The 23,192-nt window shown below is 38.1% G+C and overlaps 2 protein-coding genes across 5 annotated transcripts in view; one reads left to right on the forward strand and one right to left on the reverse strand.

The window, feature by feature from the left end:
* The window catches only part of MCU (mitochondrial calcium uniporter), a 324,119-nt gene that overhangs the window by 60,303 nt on the left and 240,624 nt on the right, over positions 1 to 23,192 (reverse strand). The window contains exon 1 of one of the 4 annotated variants that reach the window (XM_033483429.2): positions 5,216 to 5,770. The exons of 2 other annotated variants lie outside the window; for them this stretch is intronic. In XM_033483429.2, the coding sequence (XP_033339320.2) occupies positions 5,216 to 5,324 (109 nt within the window). In that variant the 5' untranslated portion in view covers positions 5,325 to 5,770. Of the gene's footprint in view, positions 1 to 5,215; positions 5,771 to 23,192 lie in introns of those variants that run through there. One more of the 4 variants, XM_033483430.2, reaches the window with a different exon arrangement.
* The window catches only part of jv (javelin), a 70,067-nt gene that overhangs the window by 34,431 nt on the left and 12,444 nt on the right, over positions 1 to 23,192 (forward strand). Inside the window, exon 3 of the mRNA XM_033483427.2 lies at positions 21,096 to 21,314. Coding sequence (XP_033339318.1) covers positions 21,096 to 21,314 — 219 coding nt within the window. The remainder of the gene's footprint in view (positions 1 to 21,095; positions 21,315 to 23,192) is intronic.

Consider the following 23,192-nt stretch of genomic DNA (forward strand, 5'->3'; position numbering starts at 1 on the left):
CGCTGAACCCAAACAAGTCCTTAAGTACGATGAAAATCTTCATCGATCAGGTGATTTAATACGTCGAGTGGCGAGTCTAAGGCACCATTGAAAATTGTTATATCGTACTAAAAAATAATCCTAACACTGTCGAATTTGTCTATATTTAAAAAACTTAAAACCGTAACTGTCGCACGGGTCGCAAAATTCAATTTAATACGTACAAAATGCATCAGGCTGTATAAAATGGAAATACCATAGGTCAGAAAAATGTTGGATTTAAAGTTAAAACAGCATCGACTGCAAAAAGCCTTAAAACTGGTCCAACGAACGATTTCATCGTCGCGGCGAAAAATCGATTGACAAATGAATCGGCTAACTTAATCCTTTGCACTCGAAGCCCCATTTTAACCGTGAATCTAAAATAATTCTTCTGACTTACAGTATTTCCATTTTATACAACAAAGTGCATTTTATGCATATGATAATTGAATCTCGTGGCGACTCGTACAACAGTTATGCTTTTAACGATTTTTTCGATCTAAACTTTGGTAACATAGAAATCATCTTGGAACGTGATACAAGAATTTCAGCGGTGCCTAGGAGCCACCACTCGAGTGCAAAGGGTTAACGAATGTCGACGAATGCCTGGCATCGAGATAAAAAGCTCGACAGTCGGTCCAAAAGTCGGACAAACCGAAAAGTTCGGTCCGAGTCCCCCGCATCGTTTCCCCAAAAAGGATTTCGATCGATGACCCAATTTCGAGCACGTCCCGCGAGGCTTCGGCCACGACTAAAACTTGCAACGGCCCGCGATCGGCCCGGCATTGCGAACCGCGGCTGCACCTGCCCAGCAAACGCAATTCCGCTTGTCCCTAAACCAGACCCTATCGCCGATCCGACGACCATAATCTTTTCGGCGAGAGCGTTCGCCGTCGGAGAGCCCGGCGTAATTTCGCGACGTTATTAAAGCGCGGGCAAAGCGACAGACACCGAAACGACTCAGAAATTCCTGCGGCGACCTCGTCGCGAACTTTCACCCTGGTCGAATTAGAAGATTTTCGGAGCCGGTGAAACGTCGACCCGCCTAATTCGTGGCTCCCGGGAGAAATTCCGGGGAGCGGGACGTCGACGAAGAGAAACAAAAAAAGAAGAAGAAGATGAAAGAACAATGGTCTCGATCGAATGCAGCCGAGAGATCGTTGATAGGTTTCGGCGCGTTCGGAGATCGGTGACGTCAGCGACCGGTGTAGGCTAAGGTGTTCTACTCCCACTACTAGATGGACAATCGAGCGGAGACACGGTGCATGTTGTCCTGTTGAGGGAACAGGTGCACAGTGGCGATCGGCCGGTCAGGTACAAGCGATATCCGCCAGTCGATGCGCGAACGAGAAAGTGAAAAGCCGGCGCGACGCCGCCGCTTCTAGATCGCGAACGATCACCGACGATCTAAGATCGATCGGCCTCCGATGGTCCTCTACGCCACGCGAGTGCCTTCGACCAGTGTTTCCCTGGAACCGTGGCCACTGTCTTTCCTGAAGCAGAGCTTCGGTCCCGAAGCCTTCGCACCTTCGGGAATCTCCGCGAATAGGCGACAGGGTAAGAAATGACTTTTCCTTCCTCCAGGATCGTAAATAAACCTGTCGAGTCTCCGAAAGCGACCGACAGATCATTCAAAGCGCAAGGAAACGTACGAATTAACGAGGCTCAATGATAGTTCTCTTTTTACGATTAACACGCAATCGATCACTAAAGTTCCCACAGAGTCGAAGCAATTTAATCAATTAAACCGAAACTAGAGAGTTAATATTTGTTAGAGTGGACGATATTAGAGTTCTTTTGTGTTCGAAACATCCTAGGTAAATTCAATTTGTTCGGATCTATTGCAATGAAAATGACGCTCAAGGTGTTAATATGGTTTTTTAGTGACCAGGCAAAGGTTTCTTTAATTCTAATTCTTGTGAAGTGGCGTATCGAAATGAGAATTTGCACGAAGATCCGCGGCCTGCTGATTATATTACGAATATGATTAATATATTTACGGAGTACTAAAAGCAGCTGGTTTCTGTCAGTTCGTAAAAGTAACAATAAAACATTTATTCTGATTTTGAACGAGTGTTGTTGCAGTATTTCCCACAAGTAATACATAAAATATTGAAATAAAATATTGATTAAATAACTAATAAAGTATTGATTAAATAACTAATAAATGTATCTTTATAATCTGAATAATCGGGCAGCGTAATAATCGGTAGAATTAAATGAAGTAAATTTAGTAAATTGAATTAAAATCAATTGTGTTCCTTTTAATAATATTGATACGTCAAAAACACAGCGTAGCAATAAATAATATTGTTAATTTATATTGCCAATATTTCTAATTTGTGTTGCTAATACTGCTAATTTATATTGCTAATATTGCTCATTTATATTGCTAATATTGCTAATTGAATAAAATTCTCCAGAATTCAGTCTTCACAATTTTATACTTCAACTATATATCCTCGCTATAAATGCAAAAATCCGCGGCCTAATAATCACTAAATTAAAAAAACCAGCGACTCGTCCTTTCGACAAGATCCGTAAATCTCGTGTTAAAGTCCTCGCAGATTGGTATTCCACCTAAGTACTCGTTTCTGCCATAAACGCCTAAAATCCGCAGTCTAATTAGAACCGGCACCCCGCGTTGCTCTAAACCGCGGCGTAATCAGCATGCACCGAACGTCACGGTTAAGCAGTGATAATCTCGAAGCATAGAACGGGGTCAACTGTTGCTCCATCACTCGTTCGGTATACTCCGCCGATCCTGGCGCGCCGATAAGACCCGACGTCTCAATAACCGCGAGGAACATTCTCGAATTAGTTCTGTTGCCCGCCCGCCGCCGTTAATTCTTCGAAAGTGGATTGGCCCGTTATCGGGGGATCTGCCGCGACAACTACAATAGCCTTTCGCAATGCGCTTGGTCAATCTCCGGGAATGCAATTACCCTAAATCCTTTCGAGAACCGCTTGGCAATACGTTGTTGCACGCGTTCGCGACGCTTCTAATGCCGCGCATCGCGTCGTTTGTATCAGCGCCCGGGACAAGAAGCATAACTTCCAAGCCAATCGATTAATCCACGGTTTAATTGCAATCGTGTAATAACTGGCCATCATTTTCTACAAAGATCGCATCGTAAGGTGGTCTTTTGTTCGTGAAACAATGTAAACAAGCTGCGCTGCAGCTAATGTTCGCTCGGAGAACTCGCTCGGAATTGATCTCCTACTGAATTTGTTGAACGTCCCGTCGCCAAATACGATTGTTTAAACATTTTAACGCATCGTAGACACGGTTTCGATTAGATACGAGGCAGCGACTGTTTTCAATTTCAATTTCAATCGACGGCCGCAACGTGCACCGTCGGCTTGCGTAATCCGCGCGCAATTTGCTCGCGATAAAAATATCGCGCGAGGATTAATTGTGTTGAACGTTCTCGTCTATTTAGTGAGTCATTAGTCGCCGCTTCCTGTCTTCGAAGTCGTTACACAATCGCCCGCGTAATTAGGTGTAAGCAATCCGAATCTCGGCCGGATGAAGGTCAGCAGGACGAGAGAACGGAGACGGAGAAAAAGAGAGAAAAAAAAGATCCGCGAGATTGACGTCAGCGGCGTCTGCGATCTCGGGATCACCGCTGAGGTCTCCGTGTCGGTAATCAATTATCATTGGTTCACACTTTCCTGGTAACTCGCGTTAACGACCGCCATTAAGTCGCTCGGACGTAAACTCGCGGCTCTTTTCTCGTCGCCGGGGACTTCTTTCAAGCGTCGCGATTCGACAATTCGATCCTTTCGACATACCTTGCATTCTCAATATGTACCTAAGAGCCTGCTCTTTTTTTTTCTCTTCTAAATAGTCCGCTCGTCAGTCTTTGTCAATCTTTCTCGAGCAATTTTCCTTCGGTTACTGTGATTTTTCTCTGACAGAGCTGGACGTTACTCGGATAGTTTGGAATTTATTTTTACGCGAGATAATTGGCCGAATGAATTCCTTTTAGACGAATATTTTATCCGAACAATTCATCTTTGTCATCGATTATCATATTCATTTATTCGAATAATGTTTTACTCGAATAATTCGAGAAATGCATAATGGAAGAAATAAATCGATAAACTACGAAGAAACGCTTTAAATTCTATTATTTTTCATGTGAATTCCTGCACGAATAAATTCTTATTGCAATGAATTCTTATTCGAATAAAATTTTATAGGGACAGAATTTGATTGGAATGAATTTTTATTCGAATAAAATTTTATAGGAACAGAATTTTATTGGAATGAATTCTTGTTCGAATAAAATTTTATAGGACCAACATTTTATTGGAATGAATTCTTATTCGAATAAATTCTTATTTGAATGAAATTTTATTGGAATGGCCTCTTATCCGAATAAATTCTTAATTGAACAAAATTTTATTGAAATGAATTCTTATCCGAATACATTTTTATTCGAATAAAATTTTATTGGACCGAATTCTAATCCGAATAAATTCTTATTTGAATAAAATATTGGAATGGACTCTTATCCAAATAAATTCTCAATTGAATAAAATTTTATTAGAATGGACTCTTATCCGAGTAAATTCTTAATTGAACAAAATTTTATTAGAATGGCCTCTTATCCGAATAAATTCTTAATTGAACAAAATTTTATTGGAATGAGAATTCTCATTCGAATAAAATATTATTATAATAATGTCTTATACGAATTGAATTTGATTTCTAAATCTCGATAAGTTGTACGCACGCAAGCTGCGAATTTCATTGAAATCAGTCGACGTACAGTCAAGGCCACAGGCATCGAGAGGTGTGCAAATCTGTAGATTTTTTGCAGTTATCGGCCGAAAGTCCATTTTTAATCAAATCAATTATTTTCCGCATGAATTCCTTCACGAATAGATTCTTGTTCGAACGAATTCTTATTCCAACAAAATTACATTAGTTAGTCTTTATCTTCTACCCCTCACCGAATCTAATTACGCCCAACCCTGCTCTCTGGGATTCTCGCACTTTCATTAGCTCCTCGCAGGATAGAAGGAACCCTCAAGATTAATCTATGGGGTCCTCCTCGCGTTCTCTGCACCCTAGAGACCTTTCGGTCTGCAGCTCTAAATAATCTAATCACGAAGACGTCGCGCACGACTCGACAGATCTAAGCGCGTTTTATTGTTCCTAATTAAATTTCGCGGTTCATTTTACCTCTGATTGCAAGAGGTCCTTGTCCCTCATTCTTCGTGGTTTTACCTTCAGTTAATAATCTCCTGTAAAGAAACTTCACTGCACCACTAGCTCTTCGGCCGGACGCCATTTTTCACCACTTTTCCACAGATATTGTCCACAGATAATTTAACACTTATCCGGCAAGGTCTCGTTCATTAAAACGCTTCGAATACAGTTCGAGCGAATTCGATTATAGCCGGCACTAAACTGCGATCAACTATCGAATTGTTACCGCGTTCAATTTGTTTCGAGGAGCTCGGTAACTTTTGTCCGAAGGCTAATGGAACGGGGGACTTAATTAACCAAGCCGGTGAAATTGTTTCCGCGCGAGCGACCATTCGGCGAACCACTCTGCCCGTTGTAAAACGTAAACGCGTTTGTGAATGTAACGATTGCCAGGAGGCACACGCTGCTACTGAAACGCGTGCTCGGTGTATGGAAATTAGGTTAGATGTTTCCTTCGCTTCTTACACGATTTTCGTCGGAATTCGCGACACTTCGGCGAGATGTTTGGAAAGCGACGCCGCGGACCACAACAGCGATTAGGCTCGGCGACGTAATGTTCACCTTGTAGAAAGCGGGAAAAAACAGGGTCGATGGAGCTGGATCAAAACATCTCGTACAGATTTGTATTCTTCACCGCGATCTTCGTAGAGAGAATTTTCTGACATACCTACTAGCACAATTCGGCGATAATTTTGCAATAATTGTGATCTTTTGATATGCATGGTTCAATTGAAATAAATATCATGCTGCTGTGAATTTTTATGGGAAATGAATAAGAGATTTTATGTTCTTATTTATGTATTTTGTATTGGATATTTCGGTGTACTCAGTTGAACGAAACATAAATAAATGAATTAAATATATATATATATTGAAAATTGAAAATGGAAAGTTCAGTTGTGCAACGTCAATTACGCTATTCAATTTAATGTAATTTCATTCATTTTACGTACATAATATTATTTACGTATTACGTATTATTTATACGTATATTATAAATAATGTATGTACTTGTACATATTTATACATATGTGTATAAACAATATATGTATTTATACATATTTATACATATGTGTATAGATAATATATGGATTTATACACATATTTATTCATATGTGTATAAATAATATATGTATTTACACATATTTATAAACATGTATATAAATAATATATGTATTTATATATATTTATACATATGTGTATAAATAATATATGTATATATATTTATACATGTGTGTATAAATAATATATGTATTTATACATATTTATACATATGTAAATAACCTTATACATGTAAAATAAATTAAATCAAATTAAATTGAAAAGACTAATTGACATCGCACAGCTTAACTTTTCAATTTCAGTTTGATTAAATATATTTATTGAAATGTACCAAATTTTAGAGATTATGACATGACAGTCACAGTGTTAAGAGTGATGTATTTATACATATTTACACAAATGTGTATAAATAATATGTAATATGTAAATAACCTTATACATGTAAAATAAATTAAATTAAATTAAATTGAAAAGACTAATTGACATCGCACAGTTTAACTTTTCAATTTCAATTTGATTAAATATATTTATTGAGATGTACCAAATTTCAGAGATTATGACATGACAGTCACAGCGTTAAGAGTGCAAATAACTCTTAAAAAAAGTACCCTACAATTAAAAACCGATCACTCGATCACCGAGCCACCATAAATCACAGCCACGGAATCCCTTGCGACACGCGAGAGATTTCCGCGCGGAGCAACTCCTTTCCCGGATTCTGGTCGAGACCGGTAATTATTTCGAGCGGGCTAGGTGTCGAAACACCACCCAGGCATTCCCGGTAGGTCGAACAGGTGTCGGCGAACACCTCGTCTTGTGCTCGAACTCCTTCGACCCGTGAACGACGGCGTTTCGATCGGAGCGCAGCAAGCGGCTCTGTTTCGACCGCGGAACTTCTTCCGGCTCGTGTCGTACGATATTCCCGGCGCGTTTCTCCCGCGTGCGGCCGCATGCGAGAGTGCAACGATCGACGACCGATCGAACCGGAAGCCGGTGTCGATGCTTTAACGGACCGCGATTGTGGGAAGAACAGACACCGCGACGCGGTCGATTGAATGTACACGAGGTTATTAAATCGTCCGGCTACGATTTCACGATACGCGCGGTCTTACGAACGCTCTCGACAAGTCTGACCCAAGTCTTTCATCGTTCCCGTTGCGATCGATATTTATTTATTCGGTCGTTCAGGATTTATTCCGGTCGTTTCGCTCTTTCACGCGAAAATTACGAAGCGACAGGATTATTTTAATGTTCGGAGCGAAAATAAAGAATTTTCGACATTTTTGTCCTCGTAACTTTGAAATTTTATTTCGCTGAATCTCTGACAGTCTAAATGATATGTCTTTGTTCCGTTATTGCATAAATCAATGCTTACCCGCATGTATAAATGAATTAAATTGAATTAAATTAAATTAAATTGAATTAAATCAGATTAAATTGAATTAAATTACATTGAATTAAATTAAATTAAATACTGAATCAAGTGTTTTTTAACACCCTTACTTGAAGAACTGATAGTATCTTTATAATTAATTTCACTTGTCTTTCTAACATTTTCGCACGTACAGATTAAATTTAAAGACATACGTCAAAATGATAAAAAATATGACATACGCCACTATGCTTCTAATCCACTCATTAATAATAATAATAATAATAATAATAATAATAATAATAATAATAATAATATTAATAATAATAATAACTTTATTTATCGACGGGATAATCCCTTTGTTGCAGTGAGCGAAAGTAATAATAATAATGCATCTGTCACACGGGTTATTTCGGATAAAATGCAAAAACATAAAATTAAAAAAACATGATGTATAAAATAATCAGCAGATGTAGAGAGAGAGAGAGAAATACGCATACAGACCTATAGTACAGGAGATCTTTTCAACTAATTAAGAATTCTGTTCCGTTTCACGACTTAGACAAACACCAGAGAATGAAATTCTATTTGGCGTATTAATTAGCGTCGAGATCAATTAATTCGTAATTTTCGCGGATCGCTTATGGGGCATGAAGCTCACATCCTCCAGCCAACTAAACTATTCCGAGTGCTCGACGCTCCCCCGTCGAAAGTACTCGAAACGTAGCCCGATATAATTTGCATGACGTACGCGTACTCGCGGATTCATTTCGTTTCGCGAAATTCCAATGCCGTGCATTATTTAGCGGCCGAGTTTTCCAGCGCGTTGTCTAGGGAGTTCGGTCTCACGCGAATCGCTTAAAACAAAAGTTCGCCAGAAGTTTCGCATGAATTACCTGGAAAGTGAAGAAGAGGAGACGATTCACAATACACTATTAAAATTGAAATTGAAAACTAAAATTCAAATAAGCAATCACTGTTTCGTTTTCCCGCGAAAGGGGAAAGAACGTTTTATTTCACTGATTATTGATCTTCATTCGTTCGGCATTGTTTAAGCTTTTAAGCAAGCTTGACAGAAAATTCCGCGAATTCGCAATCGAAAGATCGAAACAATTTTTATGGTATTTTAAGAACTTCCCTCAAATCCACAAATAAATAATTCGTTGAATTTATATCAGAAAATTGAATACGATAAATATAAAGTTAATTGTGCTTGAAAATAAACAGAAGCCACAGTAATTGGCTCCTCCACAGTAATTGGATCTACTACCTTATGCCTTTGACGAGAGAATTTGACTTTCTGGGAAGACATTCCCGGAGACAAAGCCACGGATATCAAAGAACTCTCGCAGTTTTCGCGATGGACCTCGGCCGACTCGCGAAGAAAACTTAGGCTTGCTCCCTTTCATCGCGGTCTTTAACGTCCAGTATACTGATATTTCAGTTTTAACATTGAAACTCGAGCTTTCCTAGCCCAGGCGAGCGATGGACCCGATAAGATCGATCGGTGCCCCGGCGTTCATGGTGGAACTGGGTCGCGTTGATCACGGGTAAACAATTAGGCGATTCGAATTACGGAGGTGAAACGTTCCTCGCGATTTTTACGGTTCGCCAAGTACACCATACCATCATCTCCGGGCCGATTTACCGAGGAAAAAAGTTCTGCGACTGTTACGTGTCGCGAAGAGAACAGGATGATAAGGTCGTTCGCCGCAATTTCCTGGTTAAAGCACGCCGCTGAATTAAATGTGTCCCACAGCGAACCTTCGGCCGCTGGAATAATTTCTCCGCGGGGATCGTGGAAGAATGCCGCGAAGTTTCTCGAACCCTTTGACGCACGGCGGACAAACATACTGCTTGTGAAAAAAAGTTAATCGAGAGAGCTTCAAGTAGGATTAAAAAGTCATCTCGGTGGATTTTCCGGGCTCTCGCTTCTCGTTTTACGCTCGCTCTTCGAGCCGCTCCGGCGATTTTTCTTCCACGTATTTCGATAATTAAGCGTGCCTGTTACGCGAAACAACGAGAATTGCCGAGGAATGTTGGGCAAAAAAGCAGTTAGGCAAAACAGATTTTGAGGACGCGGAGCTAAAAAAAGGAGGAGAAATACCGGGACACGATTGTTTTGCACGATTCATAGACGCTGTCGCGACGTTCTCTGAAAATTTGGCATTCCAGCGATCTTCGAGTTCGCGTCTCTGTTGATTAACGTTCGGACGATTGGATAACATTTAGACTGAATGACATGTTTAAGTAACATAATACGAATTATATTAAATTAGATATTGTTATTTGACCGTTTGCTTTCAGACGATTCATTCAAATTCTCACGGGTTTTATTCGGATTTAAAGAAACTCCAACGGGTTTGAAAAATCTGTCTTACGTCGAACAAATTCATAAATAATATTATAAAAACGATCCCGAGCGAACCGAGTTATTTGCTCGTCGAAGAGGTCGGCTGTTCGACCGTCAATTTGACATGAAATGTCAGTTTGAGATGAAAGCACCGAAGAGGATGTGCAAATTATAGAATAATGTTAGGCTTAGATTACTTTCGTTATCTATATTTCATACTTTAAATTAAGCGGATAATTTTAGATCAAGGGTGGCTTGTCGCCGGAATACTTTCAAAATCGACAGGCGTGAAATCGAGAACTATCTCTATCGATCTATCTGCTCGAAGGTCGAAGGAAACGCGAACAACCCGGATTTCTGGGCCATTAAATGAGTCAGAAAAATCTGGGAAAATGACGTGTTAACAGGTTGTCGACGGCAAATATCGCGGCGCGATAAGTAAGGTGAAATCGATCCTCTTGGGCAATTCACTGTCTAGGAAAACAACTTTTTACGGGGCCGCCAAGTTCAGGTTTCTAGCGTAACTTTTAACATAACTATGCGCTTCGTATGCGAGGAACGTCGACACCGATCTGTCATTAGCTTGTCATATTTCAAGCGCCTCTGAAGTTTCCTCTGCGCAGCTTAGTCGAACGTATACTACGGAATAAAGTTCTCTTGGAAATTGACGGGAGTTTAATGTGTATCGCACATTCTCGCAGTTTAATATGTTTCCTGATGCTACGTAGAGTATCATTAGTCTCCATAGCATTCACGCTGTATTTACAGAAGGGACAATAAGTAGTTTTTCCGCTGTTTCGCTTGTTTCGTAACGAGGCAAGTTTTAAACATGTGGTTTGCGTAGATTATTTGACGACGGCGAAAGAATTCACTAATTTACTCTGTATAGCAGCGCGAATAGATATTTATATTAATATTTGTAAATGTTATATATCTAGAAATATTTGTATTAATATTTATAAATATTATATATCTAGAAATATCTATAAATATTATATATCTAGAAATATCTATATATCTAAATATTTATACTAATATTTAAAAATATTATATATTTAGAAACATCTAAAAATTTATATATCTATATATCTGTAAATATTTATATTAATATTTATAAATTTTATATATTTCTTGAAATATCTAGAAATCTGTAAATATTTATACTAATATTTAAAAATATTATATATTTAGAAACATCTAGAAATCTATATATCTATATATCTCTAAATATTTATATTAATATTTATAAATATTACATATCTAGAAATATCTATAAATCTATAAATCTCTATAAATATCTATAAATCTCTATAAATATCTATAAATCTCTATAAATATGTATAAATCTCTATAAATATGTATAAATCTCTATAAATCTCTATAAATATCTATAAATCTCTATAAATATCTATAAATATCTATAAATATCTATAAATATCTATAAATATCTATAAATATCTATAAATATCTATAAATATCTATAAATATCTATAAATATCTATAAATCTCTATAAATCTCTATAAATCTCGATAAATCTATAAATCTCTATAAATCTATAAATCTCTATAAATCTCTATAAATCTATAAATCTCTATAAATCTATAAATCTCTATAAATCTATAAATCTCTATAAATCTATAAATCTCTACAAATCTCTACAAATCTATAAATCTCTATAAATCTATAAATCTATAAATCTCTATAAATCTATATATAAATCTCTATAAATCTATAAATCTATAAATCTATAAATCTATAAATCTCTATAAATCTCTATATTTACATATCCGTGTATAAATATTTATATCAACATTTATAAATATTTCTATGAATATCTATAAATATTTATTCACTCACTAAACAAATTACCTATCCGCGCAGAGCAATATCCGAGCGTTCGGACGCTTTTCTTTGTCCCCGAATATCGCGAGACGTACAAAACTCTGAAATGTCGCGAGCCACTTAAAAGTCGTTCGACCGCGAATTTTCATAAAACTTAGAACCAGAGGGCGTGAGTTTTATTGGAAATGCGGGAGAGAGTTTAATTTGCGGAATCTGCATAAAGGATCTCGGTGTATTTTTTCCGGCGCGTGTGAGAAAATATAAAGCGAGAAGGATATCGGAGGTCGGTTCACGTGGCGCGGAAAACGTGCTCGTTAAGAGCCTTCCGAGATAACCCGACGGAAATCTTACGTAATGGGTTGGTCGTGCTCGGTGTTCGAGCTCGACGAGACGACGCGACGCCGCGCCGTTTGCGGCGATCCTGACTTCAAGGATCCGTTCTGTTCGAGCGGAAAGATCGGCACATGCACACGAGAAATCGATCCTTTTTTCGTGCCCCGGTGTGCCCAAGGACATCTCCTTTCTTTATTTATAAAGAAAATAACCGGAAACTGCATCGACTAATTTCACGTGCGCAAACGCGTGCAGAACACGGGCTGCTTTTATAACGCTGACTCAACAAATACGATCGTCGTTAAGACAAAATTACGATAACATTACTTGTTTTGTATATTCCTGAAAGAAAATCAACAGCGGATCTTACGTTTCTTTCGGTATAATTAATTTTCACGTCGCTCTGATTTTTATATAAAAATTATTCACCTAATGTAAAATGTCTTGGTCCGCAAAAATACATAAATAAATAAATATAAAAAGTAGAACAGAATTAAATACAGACTTGAAACAGAATTGAATAATGATAGAATTAAAAAATAGAATAGAATTTATCTGAAATAAAAGGACTCGGTCTGTAGAATACAGAAATAAATAAATCCCGGAAATAGAACAAAATTAAATAATAGATAGAATTGAGTAATAATAGAATTAAAGAATAAAATACAGAATAGAATTTATCTAAAGTAAAAGGACTCGGTCCGTAAAATACATAAATAAATAAGTACAAAAAATAAAATAAAATAAAATAATAGATAGAATAGAATATATAATAGCAGGATTAAAAAGATAAGATACGATAGAATTTACCTAAAATAAAAGGACTCGGTCTATAAAATACATAAATAGATAAATACAAAAAATAAAATAAAACTAAATAATAGATAAAATAGAATAATAGTAGAATTAAAAAATAAAATACAATAGAATTTACCTAAAATAAAAGCACTCGGTCTGTAAAATACATAAATAAATAAATTTAAAAAATAGAATAGAATTAAATAACGAATATTCATCTTCATCTTGATATCGAAACAAGTTGCTTTTACTGTAATTTATAGAGTGCAAAGTAAGCTCGAACGCGATTCCCTGCGATGAATTCTAACTTTCAAGTTTTCATCGATCGCGAATCGCTTTAACTTGTCACTTTGAATCTCTGGCCTTTGAACGTGCGAACGACTCCGGAGAACTGTTTGCTCGGTTACGTACTCCTCCTCCGTTGAAATCTACGCGTGTCACTCGCAACAGACGTCCGTAGTTTTTTACCGGCTCGCTCTCTCGTTAGTATGCGAATCGTAAATACCCGAGAACCGCGTATTTCGTCACGGAAACAGGTTGACACGAATTTTACGACGCCCGGTGTCACGCGCGGTCTTATTGGTCTAATTAAACGGGAAAGTGGATCGCGTTTTTTCCTTTTCATTCGCCGTCGGAAACGTTCTCTTAATTATTCGAGCTCCATTCGCCGTCGACGACGACGACTTATGTATATCCCCGCGATGCCATGGACGCGAGGCACGAAGTGCGAAATGAAACTGCGGCCGATGATTTCCCGTTCCGCTCCGTGCGCCGTTTTTTATCGCGCCGTCCTGATCCACGAACGTTCGTGGTCAGCGATCAATTTGCGCGAAGGACTCGTCGGACAAGCGATCGCGACGTATCTCGCGGCCGGTAAATAACATTTATTCTTAATTAAATATCGTCGGAGTGTTTAGCTTCTTAACGGCGTCGCGTGATTGAACGCGCTTATCGCGAACGATCGCGCGGAACTATGTACAATAATCCGCGGTGCATTTCTTACGCGAATGAATATTTCATGAGGCGACGAAGAAAATAAAAGAGCGCGCCGGTATTGTCCATAAGTCGCTGGAATTATTTAATACGCTGGCGGTAATTGCTCGTCTTTTTTGCTTCCGTCGCGTTTAATGCCTGCGGAGCTAATCAAATGTCACTGTTAGCCTTTTTATGCTTACGGAGTCTCGTATTTTACGCGCCGGTTTCAGACGCGAGAATAAATATTTATCGACCACGGCGCAATAAACGTCATAACTGGACCGGCGCGTTCGCGATGAATATTATGTCGAAACCTGGAGGCTGCTGTTTCAAGTGGAAGAAAGATCAAAGGCGTTTTAGAAGTATTTTCTATTAATACTGCTTTCGATTTCCGGTTTTAAGCAGCAGAGGCTGCGTATGGATCCTTCATGTTTCGTAATTTTGTCCTTCTCCGGCACATCTATGCACGTGTCGATGTGGCAACGGGCACCGTTCGCGTGTCGTATTAAGAAAAAAGAAATTACAAGATCACGTGCACAACGAGGAAATAACCTCAGTTGTTTCTTCGAAATGACGCAACCACGTGCATAACGAGCGAGTCGCTGGTACTTTTACTTTCCAGCCATGTCTGGGCCCGTAACCCATTTTTTATTGGTGTTTTAATACGTTCAGATGAATGTAAAAATAATGTAACAATATTTACAATTTATTCGCGATCCATAGTTGCATGCACCTGGCAGGATAACGAACGACTGCAGCCGACAAGCTTTTGCATGAAAATCTGCAGCGGATCTTTATGCAAATTCTTATTTTATAGAAATTAGGATGAGAGGCGATTTTCTTTTGAGGACGCGTCGGGTGATTTTCTTTAGAGAATAGATGAGCTGATTTTCTGTAGAAAATAGATGAGGTGATTTTCTTTAGGAAATAGATGAGGCGATTTTCTTTAGGAAATAGATGAGGTGATATTCTTTTGAAAATAGTGATTTTCTTCTGAAAGAAGGGAAACCTTTTTTGTGCTCTGATCGTGAGATCGCAATGAAGTGAATTCTCTTAAATTTTCCTTCAGCTTGTAAACAAAAAATGGACAATTTGGAAAAAGGAAATACGATTATTTGAGCCTCGTGGCTGGTTTTTTAAATTGCCAATTATCAACAACTATAAAAATTGTCCATTTTTGTTTACAATCTGAGAGACGATTTAGGAGAATTTACTGCATTATCTATATTTTGGGGGGAGTAGAGAGCCCCGTGGCTCATTTTCATAGTTCCCGATTGTCAATAATTATAAAAACGAGGTGCAGGACTCAAAATAATCGCATCTCCGTTTCCCAAAGCTTCCCACAAGCTGAAGAAAAATTAGGGAGAATTTATTGTAATCTATTTCGATCGACTTTTCTCGCATTTCACAAGCTCCCAGAAGCTGCGAACTCGTAAACACAATCCAATTAGCACAGACGCGACATGTACTCCGTGTAAGCGCGTTTCAGACGATTTTTGAAACGGCGCAAGAATGCCAGGTAACTTCTGTCAGCGTTTCTGGATCAGGTAGACCCACAAAGGCGCGGTTTCGCCCAGTTCTCAAATGGGCAAACGTTGCGTGACCACTTCGCTGATTAAGGACCCGGTATAGCCGTGTTCGAGCGGCGGTTGGCAGGGCCGTTATCCCGGTAAAAGTACGATAATGTATCAATTATCAATGTGTACAAGAAATGGTTACGAACAGTCGTCATTAGCCGAACAGCCGTCGCCGCGTCGGCTCGTTAGATGCACGCCATGATAAAAAGGGCGGCCACGAAAGCAGGATACGCCGAACGAGGATGAACGCCGCCATAGTCAATTCATCCGGATCGCGTGATATTGATTGCTATTCCGGGAAACCGAAAACTTTTTATCCGGTCGCAATTACCGTCATTATTTCTGTCGTCGATCTCTGTCTTCTCGAGAACGATGCGGACTTCGGCGACTGTCAACCTAAACTTTGTATGAATCTGACCGATAGTTGCTCGGAAATCATAAACTGTAATTAAAGCCGGAGTCGAACATCGTTCGGATTGTTTCGAATAAATATTTATTCAAGATTATTGTCCGAGTAAGATTATCGTCTCGATAAATTTGTATTCGATTGAATATCAATTCGTTAGCGACAATAAAATTTTATTCGTCTTTTATGGCCAGATATAAATTTTTATTCGACTCAAAATTGATTCGATAGTGTCGAATAAAATTTCATTCGGATTTTATGTCCAGACATAAATTTTTATTCGATCGAATATTTACGCGATAGTTTCCAATAAAATTTTATTCGTCAAGTCTTTTTATCGTTTATCCGCCGTCCGAATAAAATTTTCTCGAACTCTGATTAAAATATTACAGTCTGCTTCGAAAATAATTATCGCAGGATATCATTACAGAATTTAGCACGATGAAAATGTTCGAGGAAAAAAAAGGTAAGTGTCAGATGATGTATCTTGCAATTATCGCTGACACGTTTCGCTTTGCGATAAAAACGGCATTGCGATGCAAAATTGATTCTAAAGAGGAGTGTCGGCGAGTGTCTATGTAGCTGCTTTACCGAACAATTACTCTCGATTGTTCTTAATCTTGCTACGTGAAAAATGCATTCCGACGGCCGACGCGGTTGTCGATACCAGTCGTCTATCCTCGAGCGAAACAACGATACCCGATGGAAAAATTCTGTTCTCCGAGCCGTATATCGATCTCCGATCTCGCGCGGCGAAAAAAATTAAATTAGCGCCATTAGTCGGGCAAAAAGAAATGGACCCGGTGAACTCGGCTGATCGATGCGGATGTTAATAAACGGCTCGCGTTACCCGTGTCGGGTACTCATTATCGATATCCATCAGCGAAACGGCTCGTGTAACCGGTGACAAACGATCCGCGATTTATTTGCCGTCGCGCGAATTTATTTCAGCCGGGCTTTAAAGCTGCCAAGGAAACAACACTGCATCGTCGATGCGCCCGGCGCAGCGAGCTGCGAGCCGTCTCGCAACGGCACCATTTTTCACGGGCAACCGTGATCAAGCCGGAAGAACGGATTCTTCTGCCAATTGGAGTGAGGCTTTAATGAGAGCGCCGTTGGAAAAGCGTGCTGAAAAATTGGAGGTTGCTTTCGCACTGATTTCGAACAACGGTAGACAAAAGAATGCGCGGAAGAATGGAGCGCCTTTCGCAGACCCGCAGTTTCTCGATCCTTATTTTAGAGTCGGTTCTGAAGCAAGATTTGAATTTGTTTATCTTTTGATCGGGTAAACTGTGGTAACGTAAAAATTGTTGATAAGATATTCAAAATATTATTTTCCTTGCTTAATATGTCTAAAATGTATCCCCTGACTTATTTATAGTATTTTAACTTCGGAAAAGTAATTATCGATGAGTAACAATTATTAACAAAATATTCAAAATATGTTAAATATCGGTTTTATTATTTAATGAATTCGAAACGTGCCTATTTGTTTTTTTATGGTATGTTAACGTAGTGGGAATTATTTTAAACGTTAAAGAACATATATTATTATTATATTGTATTATTATTGTGTGATGGCTATATAATTATTAAAAAGTGCGATGAGAAGAAATAGAGTACTGCAAATGTCGACTTTCAATGCAGAAAATTTGTCAACACAACACGAGCATTAATAAAAAAGATAATACTGGTACAATATTGTTCAATATAGTAGACAATATTATAAACAGTATAATAAACTATATATTATAATAAACAATATTATAAACTGTACGATAAACTGTATATTATAATAAATAATATTATAAACTGTACAATATAATAAACAATATTATAAACTGTACAATAAACTGTACATTATAATAAATAATGTTATAAATTATACAATAAACTGTATAATATAATAAACAATATTATAAACTGTACGATAAACCGTACAATATAATAAACAATATTATAAACTGTACAATAAACTGTATAATATAATAAAGAATATTATAAACTGTACAATAAATTGTATAATATAATAAATAATATTATAAACTGTACAATATAATAAGCAATATTATAAACTATACAATAAACTGCAATATATATAATATTCCAATAGCTCGGACAACCAAAATTGTTCATTTTTCTCCTCGCAATATTTGAAAGCTCGCACTTTGACCCGAATTTTCGACCCGGTACTCCATAGTGCGGCGGAACGAAAAGCTCGCGAATGGCACGATTCTTTTGAAATAAAAATATCGAAACGAGACGGCTGGGAGGCGCAGCGTTCGAACAGAAAAGCTTGCAAAAAATAAAGACCTGTTGGTCGCGAAACAATCGGTTCGTTAACCAGCGAACGGAATCAAGAGAATCGCGTGCAGCTTTTTACAAGTTAGGCAATTTCTAATAGTCAACGAACGGCTCGGCTCGTCAATACACCGTCGTGGCTTCGACGAGTCTGATTTTTAATCTCTTAGTGGATCCTAGCTTCCGTAGCCGGCTAATGGAGAATACAGGCTCGACGTCGCGTAATCAACGAATAATATTAGGTTGTTCTAATAATTCCGTTCGTAATAAGCGTGCTCGCCGCTCTCACGCAATATTAGCACGCGCAAACAGCGCGATCATCTGCTCATTGTTTTACCACGTTCTAGGCTTTCACTTTCCTAATCACGCGATTTGCTTGCTCGAAGTACACTGCTAAATTAGGGGAAATTTTCGGAGCTACCTAATTCTCTCGTGTGTGCGATATTTTACTTGTTTAGCTGACTTATTTGCTCTTGTTCATAGAATTATAGTAAATTCGAATATTTTTTGGAGCAAGGCGATATTTTGAACTTGCAAATTTTTTACTAAATTAATCGAACAATTTGCTTGCTAAAAATTCTCTGCTAAAATAGAGGAACTTTTGTAGCTATTAAATATTTTACTAATTAAATTGTATCGATTTGCTCGTTCAAATAATCACAGTAAAATCGAAGATCCTTTGCAGCAACATAAACCTGCAACTTTTCATTAAATTAACAGCATAATTTGCTTGCTTAAAATTTCTAGCTAAAATAGAGGAATTTTCGTAGCTATTAAATATTTTACTAATTAAATTGTATCGATTTGCTCGTTCAAATAATCACAGTAAAATCGAAGATCCTTTGCAGCAACATAAACCTGCAACTTTACATTAAATTAACAATATAATTTACTTGCTCAAAATTCCCAGGTAAAATAGAGGAATCTTCGTAGCTATTTAATATTTTATTAATTAAATTGCATCGATTTGCTCGTTCAAAAAATTACAGTAAAATCGAAGATCCTTTGCAGCAACATAAACCTGCAATTTTTCATTAAATTAACAATATAATTTACTTGCTCAAAATTCCCAGCTAAAACAGAGGAATCTTCGCAGCTATTAAATATTTTACTAATTAAATCGCACTATTTGCTCGTTCAAAAAATCACAGTAAAATCAAAGATCCTTCGGAGCAACGCAACGCATCAAACCCACAATTTTCCAATAAATTAACCGCATAACTTGCCTGATCAAAATTCCCAGCTGAATTATTCTGTTCGTGCAAACCTAATACATCATCCTGTGCAGCGAGCGAACGCTCCGATATTTCCGATTCCAATTTCTACTTTCATCCGGAATTTGCTTTAGCATTGTCCGACAGCAAAATCCTGTTCGCCGGATCCGGGAAAATTACAAAAGGATCATCGGAATCCACGGATCGGGCGGAACCGAATTTAAGAGATCCGGCGAGGCCGCGCGTGCTGGTTTCAATTTGCTGCAACAGATCCGCAACGGCGACCTCGCGCATTCCCCGCGTGCACCGCGCGATTTCCGCGACAGAATTATGAAATCCACCGTGGCCGAACAATATTCGAACGTTCGTGTCGCAGAGGATCCCGCGACGTGGCCGCCGTTCATTATCGGAACGCGATACGGAGCCGTCCGCCGTCGCGACGACGACAAGGTCCCGGAACGTTAATGGGGCCCCGCTGCCATAATTCCGGCGAGCGGATCCGTCGAGCATTACACGTGGTCCGATTTGTTCGCGGCTTCGCGTGTAATCGCACGGAAATCCTCCGCTGTCGGAAATTCGCGGCGAACCAAGGCGGCGTCGCTTGAAAGCCGGCGAGCGAACTGCGGCGAACAGCCGAGCTTTGTGGCGCCGACTGGATATTGGATCGCGGGGCAACACTTCTGGCATCGAGACGTTCGATTACGCGAGTCTATTTCGCGTTCTTCGGGGCCCCTCGCGGTGCCGGGGGGCCCTCGGCGGGCCCATATTCGTTAAGAAATTCCGCGACGAGGTCCGCGGATCGCGTTTCAACGAACTTTTCTCCGTTTTATTTACGCCGTCGGACCTCGCGGTTATTAGCAATATGCAGATTGCTGTGCACATTAACTATATAAACACGACGATTACGTGCTAATTACAGAGATTGCAGCAGTTGCCTGTATGCTAAATAATTGTAAATAAAGGCCGCCGATTTTTCAGCGTTGCTTTTCAATTTTTGCGGCGTTTCTGTTTTTTTTCGTACCAGATTGCGGTGTATTATTGGTTAAAAATTATGGAAAATATGGGGAAAGTTGTGCCGAAGTTCAAAGGAAAATTCGTGCATATGGAAGAGAGAACTGTCCTTCGAGCATGCAAATCAAAATAATTAAGAAAGTAAAATATATTACAGTATAAATAACTCGCGTGCGATCGCCGTTCTATTTGCAATAATATTAGATTTACAGTAAACTCAGATTGTGCAAAAAAAATTGGACAATTTGGGAAGAGGAGATACGATTTTTATAGGCATCGATTGTCAACAACTATGAAAACGAGCCGCGAGGTTCGAACAATCGTGACTCCTCTTCCCAAATTGTTCATTTTCGTGTCCAATCTGGGGCACCAATTAGAGAGAATTTACTTGGTGAATCCGTTTATCAGGTTCAAGTGATTATGTCAATTAAAAATTGCTGGTATCGATGCGGATTGATTCGAAAGGCCGACGGCTGTTTACGTTAGACGATTGAATGGGGCGCAGGAATATTCCGCGTCGACGCCGCGGCGTCCACGATAATTGCGATCCGATGAGAGGTGGCGGCGCGAGGTTAACAGGTAGTAAACGTTAATTCCTGAAATTGCAGAGAAGGGGGACGACACGAGGCCCACTCCGCGCAGTCGACGCAGGACCGCAGGAAGCTGTTGAAGCGGACCAGAAGCCTCGCGGTGATATCCGAGGACGAATCTCGACAAGATCGAGAGGCGCACCACTTCCGGCTCGGGCAATCGACCTTCGATTTGCCCAGGAGGCATCAGTTGATACCGAGGGCCAAGCTGATCGATCGAAACTCTCTGAAGGACAGGTGAGTGCCGACGGAACTCGAAGGAGTTGCGACGGTCCGGCTCGGACGGATCGCGTTCGCTGCCACACGCGATTAAATTGACCCCGGACACTGGCTCAGAAACTCGCTGGTATTTTTATGCAGAGAAACCGGAAAAGAAAACGGGAGAGACAAATGGCAGAGTTTTGTGGGTCAGGCTCACGGATCGTTTCTTTTAGGGAGGGGCAGAATAATAATAATAATAATAATTTTTTGGGGTCTTTATTGGGGAGAGGACATTTTTAACAAGATCACCGGAAGCGTCCAGAGTAATTATTATTATTATTATTATTATTATTATTATATTATTATCATTATTATTATTATTATATAATATTATTATGTTATATCATATTATATTATAATATTATTATGTTGTATCATATTATATTGTAATATTATTATGTTATATCATATTATATTATAATATTATGTTGTATCATATTATATTATAATATTATTATGTTATATCATATTGTATTATAATATTATTATGTTATATCATATTGTATTATAATATTGTGTTGTAACATATTATATTATAATGTTATGTTGTGTCATATTATATTATAATATTTTTATGTTATATCATATTGTATTATAATATTATGTTATACTGTATTATATTATAATATTATTATGTTGTATCATATTATATTGTAATATTATTATGTTATATCATATTATATTATAATATTATGTTGTATCATATTATATTATAATATTTTTATGTTATATCATATTGTATTATAATATTATGTTATACTGTATTATATTATAATATTATTATGTTGTATCATATTATATTGTAATATTATTATGTTATATCATATTATATTATAATATTATGTTGTATCATATTATATTATAATATTATTATGTTATATCATATTGTATTATAATATTGTGTTGTAACATATTATATTATAATATTATGTTATACTATATTATATTATAATATTATTTTGTTATATCATATTATATTATAATATTATGTTATATCATATTATATTATAATATTATTATATTATATTATATAATAATTATTATTATCATTATCTCTCTCTCTCATTTTTTTATTCTTCTTATTACTTGATAGGGAGCATGTCCATGTATTAGAACAGTATAGCATCATGTCGCACAAGTAGCACATTAAAGGAAATAAAGGAAAACGAAAAGAGAGTGGTACAATAAAAGAAAAGATACAATGGAAGATACAAAAGAGCAGTTTTCAAGAAGCGGAAGATCCTATTACGATAATAATACAGAGATTTTAACCGCTCGAGTCCCAAGCAGCGCGGGTCGCGCTGTTTAGATTTTGTGTCGCACACAACGTTACTGGCACACGCACGTCGCATAGCTGCTTTTCTCTCGTTTTTGTTTTGTTTGTCAACTCTGACGAACGCTATCGCGCCGCTTCGTTCTCTTCGCAATCGATTGAAATCGATCGTTATCCCGCTGTTCGATATTTTTCGACCGTGTTTTCTAAACGGGACTCGAACAGTTAAAAGAATATATGACAATACTGATTGGAAATTAACACGCTGTTTAATTTCTTTTAAAATTGCGAAAGCATTTAATATTTGCAGAACTGACAAAAATTAAATTTTTTTAAAAAGGTATTAATACCCCTCCCGCGCATAACGTGATGAGAGAGATCGATCGAGGCAGTTTATGGTAACCGTAAAGTGTGCGATGAGTTTCAGGGGGGGAGGGAAAATAAATGTCTTGCGATATTACGAACGGTTAGCATAGAAAGAGAGCTTTTATTTAAAGGATAGTAGGGCAGGAAACGACGTGGTCAATTAGCTTATGAACAAAAAGTAGGTCGGTCATGGATCGACGCAGGAGCGAAGGGTT

Source organism: Megalopta genalis, chromosome 12, assembly GCF_051020955.1.
Source record: "Megalopta genalis isolate 19385.01 chromosome 12, iyMegGena1_principal, whole genome shotgun sequence".
Taxonomy (NCBI): Eukaryota; Metazoa; Arthropoda; class Insecta; order Hymenoptera; family Halictidae; genus Megalopta; species Megalopta genalis.